General features: G+C 41.1%; 1 protein-coding gene across 1 annotated transcript; it reads right to left on the bottom strand.

Moving 5' to 3' along the window:
• Positions 1–6: 6 nt before the first annotated feature.
• Positions 7–3,232, bottom strand: LOC122002301 (alpha-xylosidase 1-like). Its single transcript, XM_042557428.1, has 3 exons — positions 2,858–3,232; positions 2,122–2,780; positions 7–2,030 (listed from the first exon to the last, which is right to left on the bottom strand). Exons 1-3 carry the CDS (start codon positions 3,082–3,084, stop codon positions 151–153), a joined length of 2,766 nt encoding a protein of 921 aa, XP_042413362.1. The 5' UTR covers positions 3,085–3,232; the 3' UTR covers positions 7–150.
• Positions 3,233–17,434: the final 14,202 nt, after the last annotated feature.

The following is a 17,434-nucleotide window of genomic DNA, read 5'->3' as shown; positions in this document are numbered from 1 at the left end:
ATTTCATGCAGTGGATAAAATGCTAAGTAAATAAGTTTTTTTTGGGGACAATTCTGACTGAGTTGTTCTTCTTTGCCAGTCCAAACACTAAAATCATTGATTTCTATCGTCCAATTTGTTCTTCGAATCGAACTGGTTCTGGTTGATTGATTAATGCTTGATCCCCATCTCCCATGTCATAGAGAAGTTCTTCCCCAGAGGCAAGGACAGACCTCCCACCTCCATCGTCATGCTTGTCCTCACGCTACTGCTCTCTTCCTCCTGGTGCAGAGGACGCACCTCGCCGAACCACGCACCGGAAGCGCTGGCCGATGGCCGCCCCTCCACCTCAACTGAAAGCCCCTGCGCGCTGCCCTGCAGACCCACCACGCTCACCTTTTCAATCACCAGTGCCTGCTGCAAGCTGAAGGTTCCTTCTTTTACTTCCGACCATACCCTCGCCGTCCTCCCGCGAACAGAAGCGTAGAAGGTCACGTACGTTGCCTGCCCTTCCACCAACCTCATCTCCGGCCGCTCGTCGTCGTCCACGTACACAGCGCCTTTGGCGTCCCTCGCCGTGGCGTTCAACGGGAAGGTGACGACTAGTGTGAACGGCGTCGACCTGGCCTCCTTCGACACCATGCCGCCTCTCTGCATCGGCAGGATGGTGCCCTCGTACACGTGCACGTTGACCTCGCTGAGGCCGGCAGGAAGGGTTGTGGTATAGCGGTCGGCTTGGGAGACCACCGCCTTGGTCGTGTCGAAGAGGTTGTACCAGGAGCCCGGCGGGAAGACCGCGTCGACGGAGGTCGCGCCCTGCTCGAGCACAGGAGAAACCAGGACGCTGCGCCCGAGCAGGAATTGGGTGCTGAGGCCGTAGCTGGCGGTGAAGTCTGGGAAGGAGAAGAAGAGCGGTCGCGCCATGGGCGCGCCGGTGGTGTGCGCTTCGTAGTTCAACGTGTACAGGTACGGGAGCAATTTGTACCTCAAGCCCAAGGCGTTCCTCGCGGACTCCGCCACGGTCTGCCACTGGTACAGCTCCTGCCTCGGCGAGGCGAAGTTGGCGTGGTCTCTCGAGAAAGGGTAGAACGCGCCCAGCTCGATCCAGCGATTGCAGAGCTCCTCCGTCGGCGCAGGGTAGAAACCGCAGATATCGGAGCCGACCATCGGCATCCCGAACAGCCCAAAGTTCAACATGGTTGATATGGAGTAGCGCAAGTCCTCCCACGTCCCCTTGTTGTCACCGGTCCAGTGAGCGGCGTAAGCCCCCGAGCCGACGAAGGTCGACCGGGTGAGGATGAAGGGGCGCTTCCCCTGCAGCCCCTGGAGAGCCTGGTGGGTTGCGATCGTTTGCGAGAAGCCGTAGAGGCTGTGCGCGTTGTACTCGAGGATCCCTTTGTAGTGCGTCGCGCCGGTGGCGATGGTCTTGAACCCCAAAGGAGCAGTAGCCCCGGAGGCGTTGATTTTGTAAGGGGGATCGTCCCATTTTGTGTTCGTGATGTTCTTGCAATCCAAGCAGCAAACCCACGGCGTGGTGGAGCCGGGAATCGGACACGAGTGGTTAGTGGGGATATGGCACTCGCCGCTGCAGAAGTTGGAGGCCTCGTTCATGTCGATCCAGAGGCCATCAACCGGGACGAGGTCGCGGAACCGGGAGATCTCGTCGATCCACCAGGCGACGCCGGCCGGGTTGAGGAAGTCGGGGAAGTAGACAGGGCCAGGCCACACCTGGGCCAGATAGGGTTTGCCTTTGTACTTGATGAAGACGTCCTTAGCCATGCCGCGCTGGAACACGCCGTAGGTGGAGTTGATGGCGATGCCGGGGTCGATGAGGACGATGTACTTCATGCCGGCGGAGTGAATTTTGTTGAGGAAGTTGAGGAGCTTGGGGCGCGGGTAGTTGACGGGGTCGAGGGTGAAGTCCTTGGCGGCGTCCATGTGGTCGTCGTCGTTCCATATCACATCTAGCGGAATCTGAGCCTTCTTGTAACCCTCGACAACGCCTTCCACCACCGAAAGATTCTGGTAACCCCAGCGGCATTGGTGAAACCCTAGAAAAAAACAGAGAAGGGGGAATAAACGCCTTGGAGACTAAGCAGAGGATTCCAACCCCAAATTGACGATTACGAAAAGATCAACTACCTAGAGCCCAGTAGGGCATGGGAGCAGGGCGTCCGACGAGAGCAGTGTACTGGTCGACGATGGCGAGCGGCGTCGGGCCGGCGAAGAAGTAGAAATCGAGCACGCCGCCGATGACCTTGTAGGTGAGCGAGCTCCCTCGATAAAAGACATCCATGGCATTGCTGTTGAGCAGCAGCACCGCGTGCGCCTCGGCCCCGCGCCCGCCCTCCTTCCTCAGGTCCATATACATGGGGTGCGCGCCGTAGAGGTCGGTGTTGAGATTGATGGCCGATATGTCAGTGGTGTAGAGCGTGTAGGGGTCGCCGGGTCGGAGGCGGATGCCGGCGGGCTGCGTGTTCTCGCCCAGTCCGTACAGGGCCGCGTCCGCCGGCAGCCGGGTGGAGACCTCCAGGTACTGGTCCTTGAAGACCAGCGCGCCGGCGCTGGAGTCGAACAGCGTGCGCCCGGTGGTCTTGCGCTTCACGGCGAAGGAGAAGGGGTCGGCGGTGAAGGCGAAGAGGAGCTCGTCGCCGGCGTACTCGTAGGCGGTGAAAGGGGCGGTGGAAGGCTTCAAGCGCAGCGGAGGGGGAGCCTCCCGCGGGAGCAGGTCGTAAGGGACCTCCCATCGCGGCTCGTCGGCGTCGGTGATGTGAACTCTCAACCGATCATGGCTCTCGTGCCTAAATAACAAGCATCATAGACAATTCCCACACACACAGTAAACAAAGCATAGAGATCAAAGTCTATGTATATTTACTTGACAAAGAGCCTGAGACGAGGCACATCAGGGCCATAGGTGGAGGTGCTGTGCTTGACTTGGAGGTACCCTATCAGCCCCCCGCCATTCGTGCACTGCTCCAATGACACCAGCTTGTAACCAAAGCCTACATTTGGAGCTGGAGCTGGAGCAGCTGCTGCCGCAGCACTGCGTAGAACAAGGAGAAGAAGAAGAAGAAGATAAACGGAGGAGAACATCTTTTTCATTCCTCCCTTCAATAACTGGTAACAAAGTTTGCAGGCATCAAAAGGAGACTTTAATAGATGGATAGATAGATGTAGAGGAGGCGTGAGAACGGTCCCCGTCTGTCTGTCAGTGCAAATGCCACCATGTGACTGCGTCTCTGGTCACACAAGAAATTTGACCGGTTTTTTACTAAAATGAGTTACCATGTTTTTTATTTACCAAAAATGTATTTTAATTTTAAAATTATCAAAAAAAAATATTAAAATAATATTATTTTCTATTTTATCTCTACCGCCAATCTTCCAAATTCTCTCCCCTTCTCCCTCTTTTTTAAGACAGATTAAAAAGGATCTAAAATTTTTTCATATCAAGTTCATCCTATCAGATTCATAGTGGTCTGATATTATTTTGGACATGATATTTTTTATATCAGACTTAGTGTGATTTTATTATTGGACCATATCAAATATATATTGAGCTTGATATTGGATTAATCAGATCCACTAAGAGATACATTCAAAAATAGTGTTTGGAGAGAGGGATTTAATAGATGAGTGAGATGGATAGAAAGAAAATAATATTATTTTTAGTATTATTTTGATAATTTTGAAATTAGGAGGTTACTTTTAATAAATAAGAGAACGTTTTAAAAAGCCGAAATTTGACATTAGGAGAGAAGTGATGCATTTTGGTCGCGAGATTGGACCTACCTCTCTTTCTTTCTGTTTTTGATTTTTTTTTTTTTTCTGATCCGCATGTGCAAACATGGAGTGACTGAGGCACCTGTTCCTCTGTGGTGACGGCCAGTTTATGCAGAGGTTTTGTTTCCCGCGTGGTTGAGTAAGACTTGCCGCCTGTTTTTCCAACGTAAACACAGAGAAAGATCCGGTTCGATGATGGGTTGTATAGTCATGCCATGCGCCATGCCATAGTCCAAAGAAATTTGGTGGGGCTCGTGGAGATCGTGATCTTATCGTTTCATTGCCCCCACGCAGCATTTTCCTGATGGCAGAGTTTGATTAATAATGAAGTGCATCAATGGAGACTGGTGGTAGCAATAAGAGTCTTCCTTAGTCTCTTAGGGAGGGCAACGGAGGACAATGGACCTAGGGCGTAGTCAAAGTGGAGACAGGAGAGTGTGACCCTCTATTAAATAAATTAAATATATATGAATAAATTTAATGTTCAATTTGATGAAAATTTATTTATGTTCATTTAATATACACAATATTAATTAAATAAATAAATTTAAACAGCTCATTAAGTTAAACAAACAAGGTTGAATATATATGTGTTCAGCTCGTTAATGTCTATTGATGCGGCGATAAGGAGGAGTTTACCTGATGCGGGTCAATTGTCACGGCGTAGTTCAAAGTCAAGACGGTCAACACCAGAGCTTAAGCAAGGCTCGTCCACATGGCTTAAGCTATGCTAACCCGAGCGAGAAGTGGTTACATCAGCCGATCGGAGGAACCATTATCCGGTCGGCCGTCTAGATGAACCAGTGTCCAGTCAGCCCGATCAGCAAGAGAGCGAGCCGAGCAAGCCACCCGTCCGCCTCAGGGTATGATATTGGCATTGTACATATTAATAATGAACCGATAAAATAATAAAAAAGTAAAAAAAGATAATACTTTAAATTTTTAATTGAATGTTTAATTGACTTACAATGAAACATTTAATTAATACTTTAAATTTTTTTTAGAAAAAGTTATTTTTTCTATTATTAAAATTTGTTTAAGTTATTTCTTTTACATTAATCTAACCAGTCTTTTGAAAAATAAAATTCCAGTAAATTTTTTTTATGAATTAGTAATCAAAATACAATTTTTTTTATTTTGCCAAAAATTCAACCTTTTGTGAATTTTTTTTTCAACCCTTGTTAAAGTTTTTATTATTAAAGAAATTTTTTAGAAAATAAAAGTTTTTGAAACTTAATTTTTCCTATTTATTTTGTTTTTCCCTTAGATTTTTAGACTTTCTAAGTAATATGTTTAACGTACCCTACTTAATATGATCAAAAAGAGAAATAGTAAAGATTAAGTCTATGGGGAGGGTAGTACAATTTTAATTTTTTAATTTTTATACTTAATTTTTGTACTTACAAATTTTTTTTGCAAAAATTATAACTATTATTTGTTTATGGTTTATCCTAACTTAATTTGGATTTGATCACATCAAAAAGGGAAAGATTGTTAGTACCCTAAGGTAATTTTGATGTAATCAACCAAGTTAGGTTAGGTCCTATTGGTTTTTAACCCTGTGTCTAAGTGTGCAGGAACTTAGGAGTATAGGAAGTCGAGCAAAATAAGCAACTAGCGAGAAGGACAGTATGGGAGAGAGCCAACGACGAGGTGCTGCGAAAGAGTACGCGGGTGGACGAAAAAGAGGCGCGAGGCATTTCCGAGGGACGAGAAGACAGAGCGGAAGAATGCTCGAAGGTTGGAAGTTGGGTTCGGGTGAGCTCTATTCCTGATGGCCGAGATCACCCAAGTGAGCGGAGCTGGAGCGGAAGATCTGGACCAATGCGAGCGCGACCGGAGCGGAAGACCCAGACCAAAAAGTCAACTAGAAGTTAACTTTCTAGTCCAGGCACCCGGAACCCTTCCATGCGCTCGAAATCAAAATGTTATTGGATCATGACGTGGTACGATCCGTTGCGATAGGGATAAAATTTTATCCCACTCTAGGCACTTGGAACCCTTCCAGGTGCCCCGACTAGGGCTATAAATACAGTCCTAGTCCCAGAAGCTTAAAACAACACTTGAGAACACTTGTTATTGTTTCCTTTTGAGTTTAGCTTTCTAATTGAGAGATTTAATTTCTGTAAGAGGCTTCTCCGCCAAGAGGAGATTTTTACTGAGTTTTTCATCTTCCTTGGATTAACAACCTCCCCGGTTGTAACTAAGTAAATTAGTTGTGTCTCTTCTTTTTAGTTTCTTAATTTTTTATTTATGCAAGTGTTCAGTTTAATTAAGCTATAAAAGTCCAAGGAAGATTCACTTTATTTTGTAGGGCTATTTACCCCTCTCTAGCCGGCCGCCAAGGGGTCTACACTACCAACACAAGAACTAAACCGGTTTTGCCAATACAACTCTGTTAAAGATCTCTAGGAAAAGTTTTTGAAACTCCATGAAGACACCTCAGAAGCAAAGTTGGCAAGACGAGATCTGCTTAGAAATCAACTATGCAACCTCTAGCTAGAAAATGGTGAAAATTAAGGTTACGCAATTACATGCGAGTTGAAAGAAATCCTCACCAGCCTCAGCAACCTCAGAGAATAAATCACAAACCAAGGCATGCTTAGATCTGCACTCAATGCATTTCCAAGAACTCAAGAATGGGTATCGATAGTAAACTCCTACTATATTTTAAAAATTAAAATCTCGAGGTAAGTAGTTTAGAAAAAAACTTTTCAACTATGGAATTACACGAAGCTAGATGTGCAAGTATGAAAGAAACAGGAACAACAAACCACGAAATAGCTCTACAAGCCAAGAAGAGCAACTCTGATTCAAACACATCTTTGGACGGAGATGAAGAAGCTTACTTGGTAAGAAGAATGAAAAAAAAATCTTTAAATCTAACAATTTTGACAAGAGGCAAGTATAAAAACGGCTAAGAGGAAAGAAGAAAAGAAGAGTAAGATGCTTCAACTATGGTGAAGAAGGTCACATCAAGGACAACTGCCTCAAGCTTAAGAAAAAGAATAAAGAATATGACAAGGAGAAAAAGACGACACAAGAGTACAAGAATCTAAAAACAACTTGGGATGGATCTTTAGAAGATTCAGAGTTTGAACAAATAGTAGGACTTGCAATGATGGCGGTTGATCAGAAAGAAAATGACTACTCATTCGAAGAAAGCAACTCTGAAGGAGGGTCTTTGACCTATAAATCTAACACGGTAAATGAGGTACGTAACCTTCCCTCTGATCAATTTTATAATGCAATTAAGATGCTCTCTAGTTCGTTTATGTAAACTAAGAACCAAGTATATTGAACTGAAAAATGTCAAAATTAACTTAGAAAATAAGCTAGAAAATTTATGCCAAAAAAGAAGAACTTGAAAATTTATCAAATGAAAATCTAAAGTTAAGGGACCAAGTAGATTCCTTGAAATTAAGACTAGAAAAATTCTCTATTAGTTCAAATACGAATTTATTACCAACAGTTCTCTTCAACAAAGTTTAGAATATAGAAGATCACATTGGTATTTGAAAAATTATAAAGGCCAAATTAGAAAAATATCAAGATTTTCAATCTCTACCAAATATATGATAAATTCAGTAGGTACAAGTTTATTTTGAATATCAAAATCAATTTTAAAATTTTCAATTTAGAAATTTTTAAATACAGTTTCTAAGTAAAATCACATTTAGAATAATAGAAAATTTCTGGAATTCATTTTTTCATAAAATTTATTTTTCTAAATATGTATCAAAATTTTCACATTCTAATAAAAAATTTCAAATTTTTTTGGACAAAAAAATATTATATACTTTTTAAGTTAAAATTTATTGAAAATATAAAATAAACTTAAATTTATTTTCAATAGAAATTAATTTACAAATTTGTGCTCTAGATCCAATAAAAATTTTATATAATACCCCTAAGTTTTTTTGATGAGTTCAAAGGGGGAGAAAATATTAAGTGAGAGTGAAAAATGTAATATTTTTTATTATCTACTGCACTTTATTTATTTAGGGGTGTCTAATATTAAGTTAGACGTGTAGATCTAATATGTATGTCTAAGTGTGCAATAACTTAGGAGTGTTGGGACCTTAACATTCGCTTAGGGGGGGCGTCTCACTCAAAACGTCGCTTCCTACAATTGTTAGTATGCAGTGGAATACAAAACAGACTAACAACTAGAAAGACAAACGCAATGACATGTTGATTTAACGTGGTTCGAAGATAGAGCTCCTACTCCATGACTGTCTGTAAGGTGGACAATCCTAATCCGTCGATGGATGAATCTCCGGAAAACCTCCGGCTAGCTCAAGTAACTCCTTGTGGGTGGAGAAATCTCACCATAACTCGTACAAGCACGCTTGGGATGCTAGGGAACTTGGAAGACTACTAATAGGGGTTAACCACCTCTATTTCGTCAACTTTGCCCAAGTACCCCGAGCTCTATTAAATAAAGCTCGGGAAGAAAATACCAAGTTATTTTTTCGCCACCAGTCGACTGGTAAAAACACCAATTAATTGGACCTAAGTGGAATTTGACCGTTACAGGCCAACGACTCGATACCAGTCGATTGATGAAAGTATCAATCAACTACTCCACATGAGTTGAGCGAATAGAGGCATTCTGTTCGCTACCAGTTGATTGATGAAAACACTAGTCGACTGCTACAGTAACTGCTGCAATACTACTGCAGTAATTGCTACAGTATTTCTACAATAACTGCTACAGTAAAACCCTAAACCTAGGATTTTACCCTGAGTATAATAATCTCTCATGCACTCGTCCTTACCCGCACAATCTAGACATAGCCTTTTAGCCTCCTCCATCAGTCTCGCGTCCCTCGGATGCCTCGCCATCCTTCATACTTTGCCTTCTGGAGTTTCCATCGGCCTTGTTATTGTTGACAGGTCTTCTTTTGCCAAGAGGCAGCGCCTCCGGGACTTCATCCATTGTCAAGTCACACTTGGACTTACGTTATCAAGACTACATGCTTGGACTTACACCGCCAAGACTCACCCTTGGACTTTCCTTCTTTGCTAAGATCACACTTGGACTCTCCTTATACCTATATCCTGCACACTCACAATGAATATCAAATACAATAGTAAGTCTAACTTAAACCTTTGCACAAACATCAAAACATAGGATACCTAGATTGTTCCAACAAGGAGGACATACAAGGATCCAATAACTAAGGAGTACTGGAGACTGTAGAAGATAAAAGTGAGCTAGAAGGATGCCACAGGAAGGGAATTGACCGGCTCAGTGCATCTGAGGTACAAAGACTCAAAGAGCTGTAGAATAGTACTCTGATGGAACAAGAAGGACGCAGTCTGAGGGATAAGATGTTGGGAGGAAGTATGCTCGAGGAAGAATGTCGAAGTTGGGTCCAGGTGAGCTCAACTTCGGATGGCCGAACCATCACCCAGTGAACAAGAGAATAAAATGGTCAACTTTGCAAGTTGATCATTCCAAGCGCCTGGATCATTTCCGAGTGCTCGGACTCCAAATGCTTGGATCCATTCCAAGTGCCTGGATCAGGTGTCCATGTCAGAAGCCTATTATCGAAATAGATCAAGTCGACATTGTTGGTGCGGTTAGCACTAACGATTTAACCCAGGTTTTGATGAATGACAAATCAAGTTAAGTTAGTCTGTTGTTGTCTAACACTCTGATCGAGTGTGCAGGAGAAGTCCAGACAGGTCGACGGGCTGACCGGATGTCTGGCATGAAGCCCAGCTAGGTCGACGGGCTGACCGGATAGCTGGTGAGAAGTCCAAGCGGGTCGACGGGCTGACCAGACGCTTGGCGAGAAGTCCAGCTAGGTTGACGGGCTGACCGGATAGTTGGCGAGAAGTCCAGACGGGTCGAAGGGCTGACCGGACGTCTGGCAGGTAAGTGAGGTAAGTCACTGGAGGGGAGTGACTGCAAGGACGCGTTCCCGGGAAGGGAACATTAGGCGTCGATCCGGCTTAGATCCATTTCGGATATCTAAGTCGAGATCGTGACTAGATTCCGGTCTCGAAAAGACGGAATCTAAGTCATACTCTTTGCTATTACTTTGTTGAACTGTGATTATGCTAACACTTTATGTTGCAGGATCTATTTTGTCTCGGACTAACCTTATTTTTGCAGGAAAGATTGTTCGCTGGAAAAAGGTGGTCCGGGCGCCCGGAGGCAAAAATTATCCTGATCGCGCGTCGCCACTTGGAGCTCGCTGGTTGGACTTGCCACGTCTCACCAGTCTCACCAGGGCACCCGGAAGGCATCCAGGGCGCCCCGAGCATCATATAAAAGAAGGGTCAGAGGGGAGCTTCAGTACAACAACGGAAAAAGAAAAGTCTTCTACTGCTCTGCACTTCTGCGATGCTAACAAAGCTCCGACACTACGTTCCTTCCTTTTCTTTCTTGTCGGTATTTGTTCTAATTTTCATTAGCATTCATTGTACTGTTTTTATAATCATTATTTCGAATTGCTAGTGAATTGCCCAATGAAAGTACTCACGGAGTACGGGCCTTCGAGTAGGAGTCGTCACAAGCTCCGAACAAAGTAAAAAACACTGTGTTCAATTTGTCTCAGTCTTTATTATTCCGCTGCACTTAACTCTTATTAACGCTGGTTTTTCGAATCGATATTCACCCCCCCTCTATCGACGTTTCACGATCCAACAAGTGGTATCAGAGCAGGTACCGCTCTGATTTGGTGCAACCACCAATCAGACAGGGGGTGAAAATATTTTTTTTCGATTAACTCTAAATTGATATTACTATTAATTTAGGAATTTTTTTTCTTTCTTCTCGTTGCAATTAAATCTAAATTGGTGCAACACCAAGTTAGATACAGCTATTATTTTTTTTCTCTGCACTACTAATCTAAGACCAAGTCTTGGAATATTTTTTGTCGTTATTTACTTGTGTGCAACATGTCTCAACTAGAAGGATTTAGCACAGTACGGCCTCCCTTATTCAACGGGGATGACTTCTCGTACTAGAAGAAAAGAATGGAGGTGTACCTAAAGACATACTACGATCAATGGTTCAGCGTTGTAAAGGCGTACCGAACTTCAGTCGACAACTCCGGAAATCCACTAGACCCGGAACAGTGGACTCCGGACATGAGGAAAAAGGCATCAACAGAAAACAAGACAATCAACACGCTACATTGCGGCCTAACACGAGAAGAGCTGAATCACGTCGGACCACATCAGAATGCTAAAGAATTGTGGGACAAACTGATTGAGTTGCACGAGGGAACAAGCGACGTGAAGGTAACAAAAAGAGACCTACTTTTAAATAAAATATTTAATATAAAAATGCAGGAAGGGGAAACGGCGAGTCAACTGCATGCAAGAATCAAGGACGTCCTCAACAAACTCCACGCAATAGGCCACCAGATGGAAAATAGAGATTTAATAAGGTACGCACTAAATGCTTTTCCTCGTAATAGCTTGTGGGCATCAATCGTAGATGCCTACAAAATTTTGAAAAATTTATCTAAGTTAAAATTAGACGAGCTTTTTTGTGAGTTAGAATTACATGAACAAACTAATGCTGGAGCCGAGAAAGGTATTGCCTTATTTGCAGGCTCATCCAAAGAAAAGAAGAACAAGCCTGAATCTGAAGAAGATTCTGATCAAGATACCAAAGACGAAGAACACCTGGTGAACCTGGTAAGAAAAATGTTCACCAGGAGAAAAAGAAGCTTCAGCAAGAAGGACCTTCAAAAGATCAGTTCTCCCTCGGAACAAAAGAACGTGATGTGCTTCGGATGTAACAAAAAGGGGCACTACAAGAACGAATGTCCAAGACTGAAGTTCGACAAATCGAAGCCAACCAAAAAGAAGGCCCTCAAAGCAACGTGGGACGACTCCTCGGACGACTCGGAGGGAGAAGAGCAGAAACACCAGAGCCATCTCATGCTGATGGCCCGCGAAGCTGAAACGGAAGACGAGTCGGAAGATGAAGACGAGTCTGAACCCGAATCAAGCCACAAGTCCGTACTCGTTTCCGAAGGCCCGGATGAGGTATATTTTAATTTAAACAAAAAATTCTTTAAAATTATTTCTTGCTTAAATAGTAAGTTAATTAAAATAGAAAATGAAAACAAATCACTCCTTGAGGAAAATCAAGACCTCAAGGAACAAATAAAAAATTTAAATCCAACTCAAGATCTGATACTTGAAGAGAACTCATCATTAAAATCAGAAATTAATAACTTAAAAGAAATACTAGAGAAATTCACTACAAGATCAAAAAATCTAGACTTAATCCTGAACAATCAAAAAGCATGTTATAATAAAACCGGACTTGGATACAAGTCAAACTCAAATAAAACCTTTAAGTCATTAATAACCCAATACAAATCAACTAATCAAGCTTGGGTTCCGAAAGCGTGTTTGACCACACAAGTAGGAATTAATCAATACTACATACCCAAAGAAAAAATATACTATATTAACTCGTATAAACTAAATCAAAAACCAAAACACAAATCAAAGAAATCAAAATTTAAAAATATTAAAACTCAACAAAATATAAATTATTACCAAGTTGATTATAACTATAAAAGGAATCGACACAAACCTAAAACGAAAATTTAAATTGATGGCCAATAATTCAGGGGGAGGCTCCAGAATATCTGGCACCTCCAAAACTAACTTACCCGACAGGGTAACCTAAACAAACTAACCCGGTAGGGTAATTAGGATTAGTTAAAAAGAGACCAAGTTTAACTTGAATCATGGTACTGGTGAAGTTTTTGGATGATAGTACGTTAAGGAAACTTGGGCATCGCATGTCTAGAAAGATATGGTTTCGATCTGGTGCATTTGGCCAAGTGGAACTGACCGAAGCTACCCTTAAATGAATCCTAACTAGTTAGACCAAGATTTAGTACTAAGCTCCGTGGATAGGACTATTCGGAAAACCTCGAAAGGTTGGTTACTTCTAATGACGTCCATGTGACTCACTAAGCTTAGAAGTTTATCCGAAGAATGCCTGTTTGTAGAGACCAAAGCTAAACCTGAATCTAACACAATTAAAACCCATCTCACAAAATTATAAGATTCCCTGATTGAAAACTTAGATCGGGTGAGATGACCAAGGATCAAAATTAAATTTCAAATTTCAAATTAAATTTCAAATTTCAAATGAATTAAAACTAAAATTTCGAATGTCAATTCAATTTCAAATTAAAATCTCAAACTTCAAATTAAATTAAATTGTGAATTTCAAATTAAATTTCGAACTTCAATTAAAATTTGAATTTCAAATTTAAATTAAATTTTGAATTAAAACTATTTTTTTTTTATTCATTTTAAGCCTTGAAAATTTATTTTAAAATTAAATTAACTTTAATAATTTAAATTAACTCTGAAAAACTATTTTTAAGACTAACTCTAAATCCTACTCATTGTAGGAAACCAAGTGGATCTTGGACAGTGGTTGCTCCAAACACATGACTGGAGATCACACTAAGTTCACTCAACTCACCTACAAAAGCTTAAAAACAGTTGCCTTTGGAAACAATGGCAAACTGAAGGTGATCGGAAACAATGGCTCAACTCACCATCTATCGACGTTTTACGATCCAACAGACATCCACGTCAACAGTATCCAGGCACCTGGATCGCTTCTATGTGCCCAAGATGTCTAGAGCCATTGCGCAGACTATTGCCAAGTGGATTGACATCGACCCAATCTAGGTGCTCGGATTACTCCCAAGCGCCCAAAAGATGTCACGTTAACAAACAATTAGATTGAAGACGAAGGCTATAAAAGGAGGGCTGATGCTAGAAATTTAGAACAACACACTCATTTTAATCTCTGTATTCAGTCTTTACTTTCGTCTAGTGCTCAACTTCTGTAAGGGTCTTCTCCTCCTCCGACTTGTGTTCGAAGAAGGAGATTTTTCGTAGTGTTGTTCATAATCTTGGACTAACAACCTGAGGGTTGTAACCAAGTAAATTCGCATCTATTTCCTTTTATGTTAAGTTATTTTTTATATTAATGTGTGTGTCTTTGATAGTTCATTAGCAAGAGAAATAGCGTTTTCATAATTACAGTACGCTCAGTCTTTCCCTCTAGCAATCAAACCACTTCCGTCACACCAACATATACATGTCACTTTCTTCCATCTCTCTCTCTCTTTTATTATTTTTTCCTTTCCTTTTCTTTCCCATTTTCTTCTTCTCTAACGACAGTAAACTTGTAATTTTTTCCTCTCCTCTTCTCAAGCACAAGAGCACTCTTTTTCTTCTCCTTTCCCATTTCCAGCAAGCAACAAATGCAACATTAGCTGCTACCCTCTTCTAGCAACAAGAGCAACACTCAACCCTCGTATCTTCTTCCTCTTCTCATGTTTTTTAAGATTTTTTTGACACCTCAAGAATAGTCCTGTTTTGTCTTGTCTTACTCTTTTTGTGTTGAGCTCACCGAAGCTAGTCGAGGTTGCTAACGAAGAAGTTAAAGTTCTTCTCTTTTGTTTCTTCCTCCCTATCTTCTCTTCTCTATTTTTCTCAAAAGCAACAATTTTTCTTTTATTTTTTCCGGCGTGCATCTCTTCACAAGCAGTTTTCCTCCTTTGTCCAACCACAACAACAACAACAACAGAAGTTGTTTATTTCTTCTTTTATGTTTCATTAATTGAAATAAAATTATAAAATATAAACTTTATTTTATTAGGTTGTTAGTTAGGATGGATATTTAGATTGAGATGGAGGTCTATCTTATATATAGAAACGTTAAATATTACAAAAAAGTGAGATCACAAATAAATCTTAGACTTTGAGTCATAGATAAGCTCTGGGATTGATAGATCATTATTTCAACTAAAACAAAGGACTAAATATTTTTGTTGCATTAATTTTTTAAATTTATTAAATTTATTCCCATTGGTTGTAAATCCTAATTATATGACTGAACGTATCATATTTATCTTCATCCTCGTATTTATCTGAGAATCAAATGTTAATATTCTACCTAAATATCCTATTGTCATCTAAAATTGTTTTTTTTTTCTTTAGATAGGCACACATTGATGTTATGTTGTAGGGATGATAATTTCATCCGAATTTGATGGAGGGTTCAATATTCGACTCGAATGAAAGAGGGTATAGAGGGACTATCGATAATCAATACCTGACCTGAATACCCGCTTAAATAATATATATACATATATTAAAGAATTTTTTTTCCTAAATCCACTAACTCTTTTTGTTGATATTAGGAGGATACTATACAGATGTTTAATCTATTATATATATAATATTTAATTTAATTTAATTAAGTTCGGATTGGGTATAAATAAAATTATACTAGACCTGTCTTCCTACTCGAATTCTAAAACTTTGTATACCCAATTACTCCATTATTTAATCAGATTCAAAAAATTCCCTATACCATTTTCCGTTTGAGTTGGTTATTGGATCCTCTATTCCATTAAGAGAAAATTGTCATGACAAAGAGAAAGGTGCTATTTTTTTAGAAATATATTTGGTTTTAGGAAAAATAAATATTTTTCTCTACCGTAAAAAATCTATCACGTATTTTGCATCCCAACAGATCTCACAGCTCTCCTCGCAACAATTTCCGCGAGGCCGAGAACGATTGACAAGGACTTCAACTTGTGGATGAGACTGGGCGTGCCATGCCAATGAGCATTCCCAGTGATCAAGGCATTGATTTTAGAGTGGTGGGGCAGGAAAGGACCACTGCTCGCTCTATTATATTCAAGAGTGGGCCTAGACAGCAAGCTCTGAGGCTTGTGATTAATAATTCATTGGAAAATCTGGATTATGTCGGGGAGTTTGGCAGCATTATCAAAATGTTTTAATTTTTTTTTTTTTTTAACATTAGGTCATTTAGGCCAGCAAGGATTAAAGAGTTTTGAGGTGACAACCATCTTGCATTAGTATGTCATCTAACGTGAAGCTTGTGCCTCGTATAAGTAGACTCACCCAAAGACAGAGAGTCAAACTGAAGCAATAATCCTAGAATCTCACCTTGAAGCGGATCCAATGGCAAGTGCCTCGTGGAAAGCAGTCGGATCGATCGATCTGGGGGGAAATCTCTTTTTTGAGCTGAGCATTCTGACAAACAGTTCGTCTGCATCACATCGATGGGTATGAGACTATGACCGTCTCGAGATTGGCATGGACTGTCGCCGGCCTTGATTCCTCACTGATGGTTCCAGGCCACTGGTTCTTGGATCTCTCCGATTTCAGTGAAATTTTGGCATCATCGAATCGACAAATTAATGACTCGGGCACCAGATGCAGCATCCCGTTTTCCTTCGCAAGGCAAATTCGGCCACTGGCGTGGCAAGTTATGCTTGTCGATGCATGGCCTAAAGCTGATCGCATCTAGTATTCATCTGCAGAAACCGATCTGAATGCCATATAGATAGATCTCTAAATTTCATTTTAGAAGCTGTGTTTTTTATGAACTCACTGCAGTCTTCAATTGGAAATGCTTGGGTCCAGGCCCAGCCCACGCAGTGTATTCCCTTTAACTTGCAGAACTTCATTTTCACAACCATAGATGACAGATACAGTGGCGGTCCTCTTTTGCATGCTTCTTCAGGATCACATGGTGTCGGTCTCTTTTAGCATGCAGAACTTATTCTTCACGGCCATTTGGTGTTGATCCTCTCTTCAAGTCCTTTTGTTTAGTTATTATGCTTGGACACACAGCAAATGAAGGCCCATTGGCACCAACTAACTCGGCGCATCAGCATCATCATCTTCAAGCTTTCATTCGATGCATTAATAATGCATGATCCTCACCTCGATTTGTGGGCTGTAGTTATATTTATTCTCGAGGAGAAATTTAAATAAATGTAATTAAGAATTCCTAGTGTGATAAGAATGGTGTTAAAAGCAAAACATAACGGAGTTCGTAATTATGAAACCTAAAAAAAACATGCACGGCAATTTGTTACGAGCTTTTCTTTTCTTTACAAAATTAGTACACTTCGAATTTCATACGGACAAGCATGCAACCGCAATGACGTGCATTCGGACTCAATTGTCTCCGGAGTATGGTGGAGTAGAAGAGTTTAAATTATCATTTAAACTTATGTAATTTGATTTCCAATTATAATATATTTATAGATATCTTTTTTTTTTTTCAAAATGGAACGCATAATTATGGAATCAATCGTAAATATTTTTTAATTTATTTGAAAAACTTTAAAATCAAATAATGGTCGCAGATTGAATGTTACCTGTTTTTTTTTTTGTATTCGTACTCAATTGATAGCAAAAGTGTCGTCGCATATTTATTAAATATTATAAAATTAATATTTAAATCCTTTTATCTCTTTTTTTTTAATATCTTTGTCATAAATATCCACACAATACGAGACCAATTTCCACCGCCGACCGTTTCCTTGGTTATTTCGTAGTTTCTGAATAATCAGACGACCGAGAAATCCCGTCGTTGCAGGAGAGAAGAGGCATCTATTCCCGACAAATCCGGTTCCGTTATGAGCCTTTTGCGCCGAGCCGACACTGAGATGAGATCATCAGACCCACGTATTCTGCTCTGTAGGGCTCGACGTGGCGGCTTCAGCCGCGCCGATCCGCTAGGTCTGTTTCGCTATCCCGTAACGCCGTCTGCTGACGTGGATACTAGCCGGCTTCTCCTCTCTTGGCTTTAAAAGAACCTATGCGGCGC

The sequence above is a fragment of the Zingiber officinale genome, chromosome 7A (assembly GCF_018446385.1).
Source record: "Zingiber officinale cultivar Zhangliang chromosome 7A, Zo_v1.1, whole genome shotgun sequence".
Taxonomy (NCBI): Eukaryota; Viridiplantae; Streptophyta; class Magnoliopsida; order Zingiberales; family Zingiberaceae; genus Zingiber; species Zingiber officinale.
This window is presented reverse-complemented; position numbering and strand designations above follow the sequence as displayed.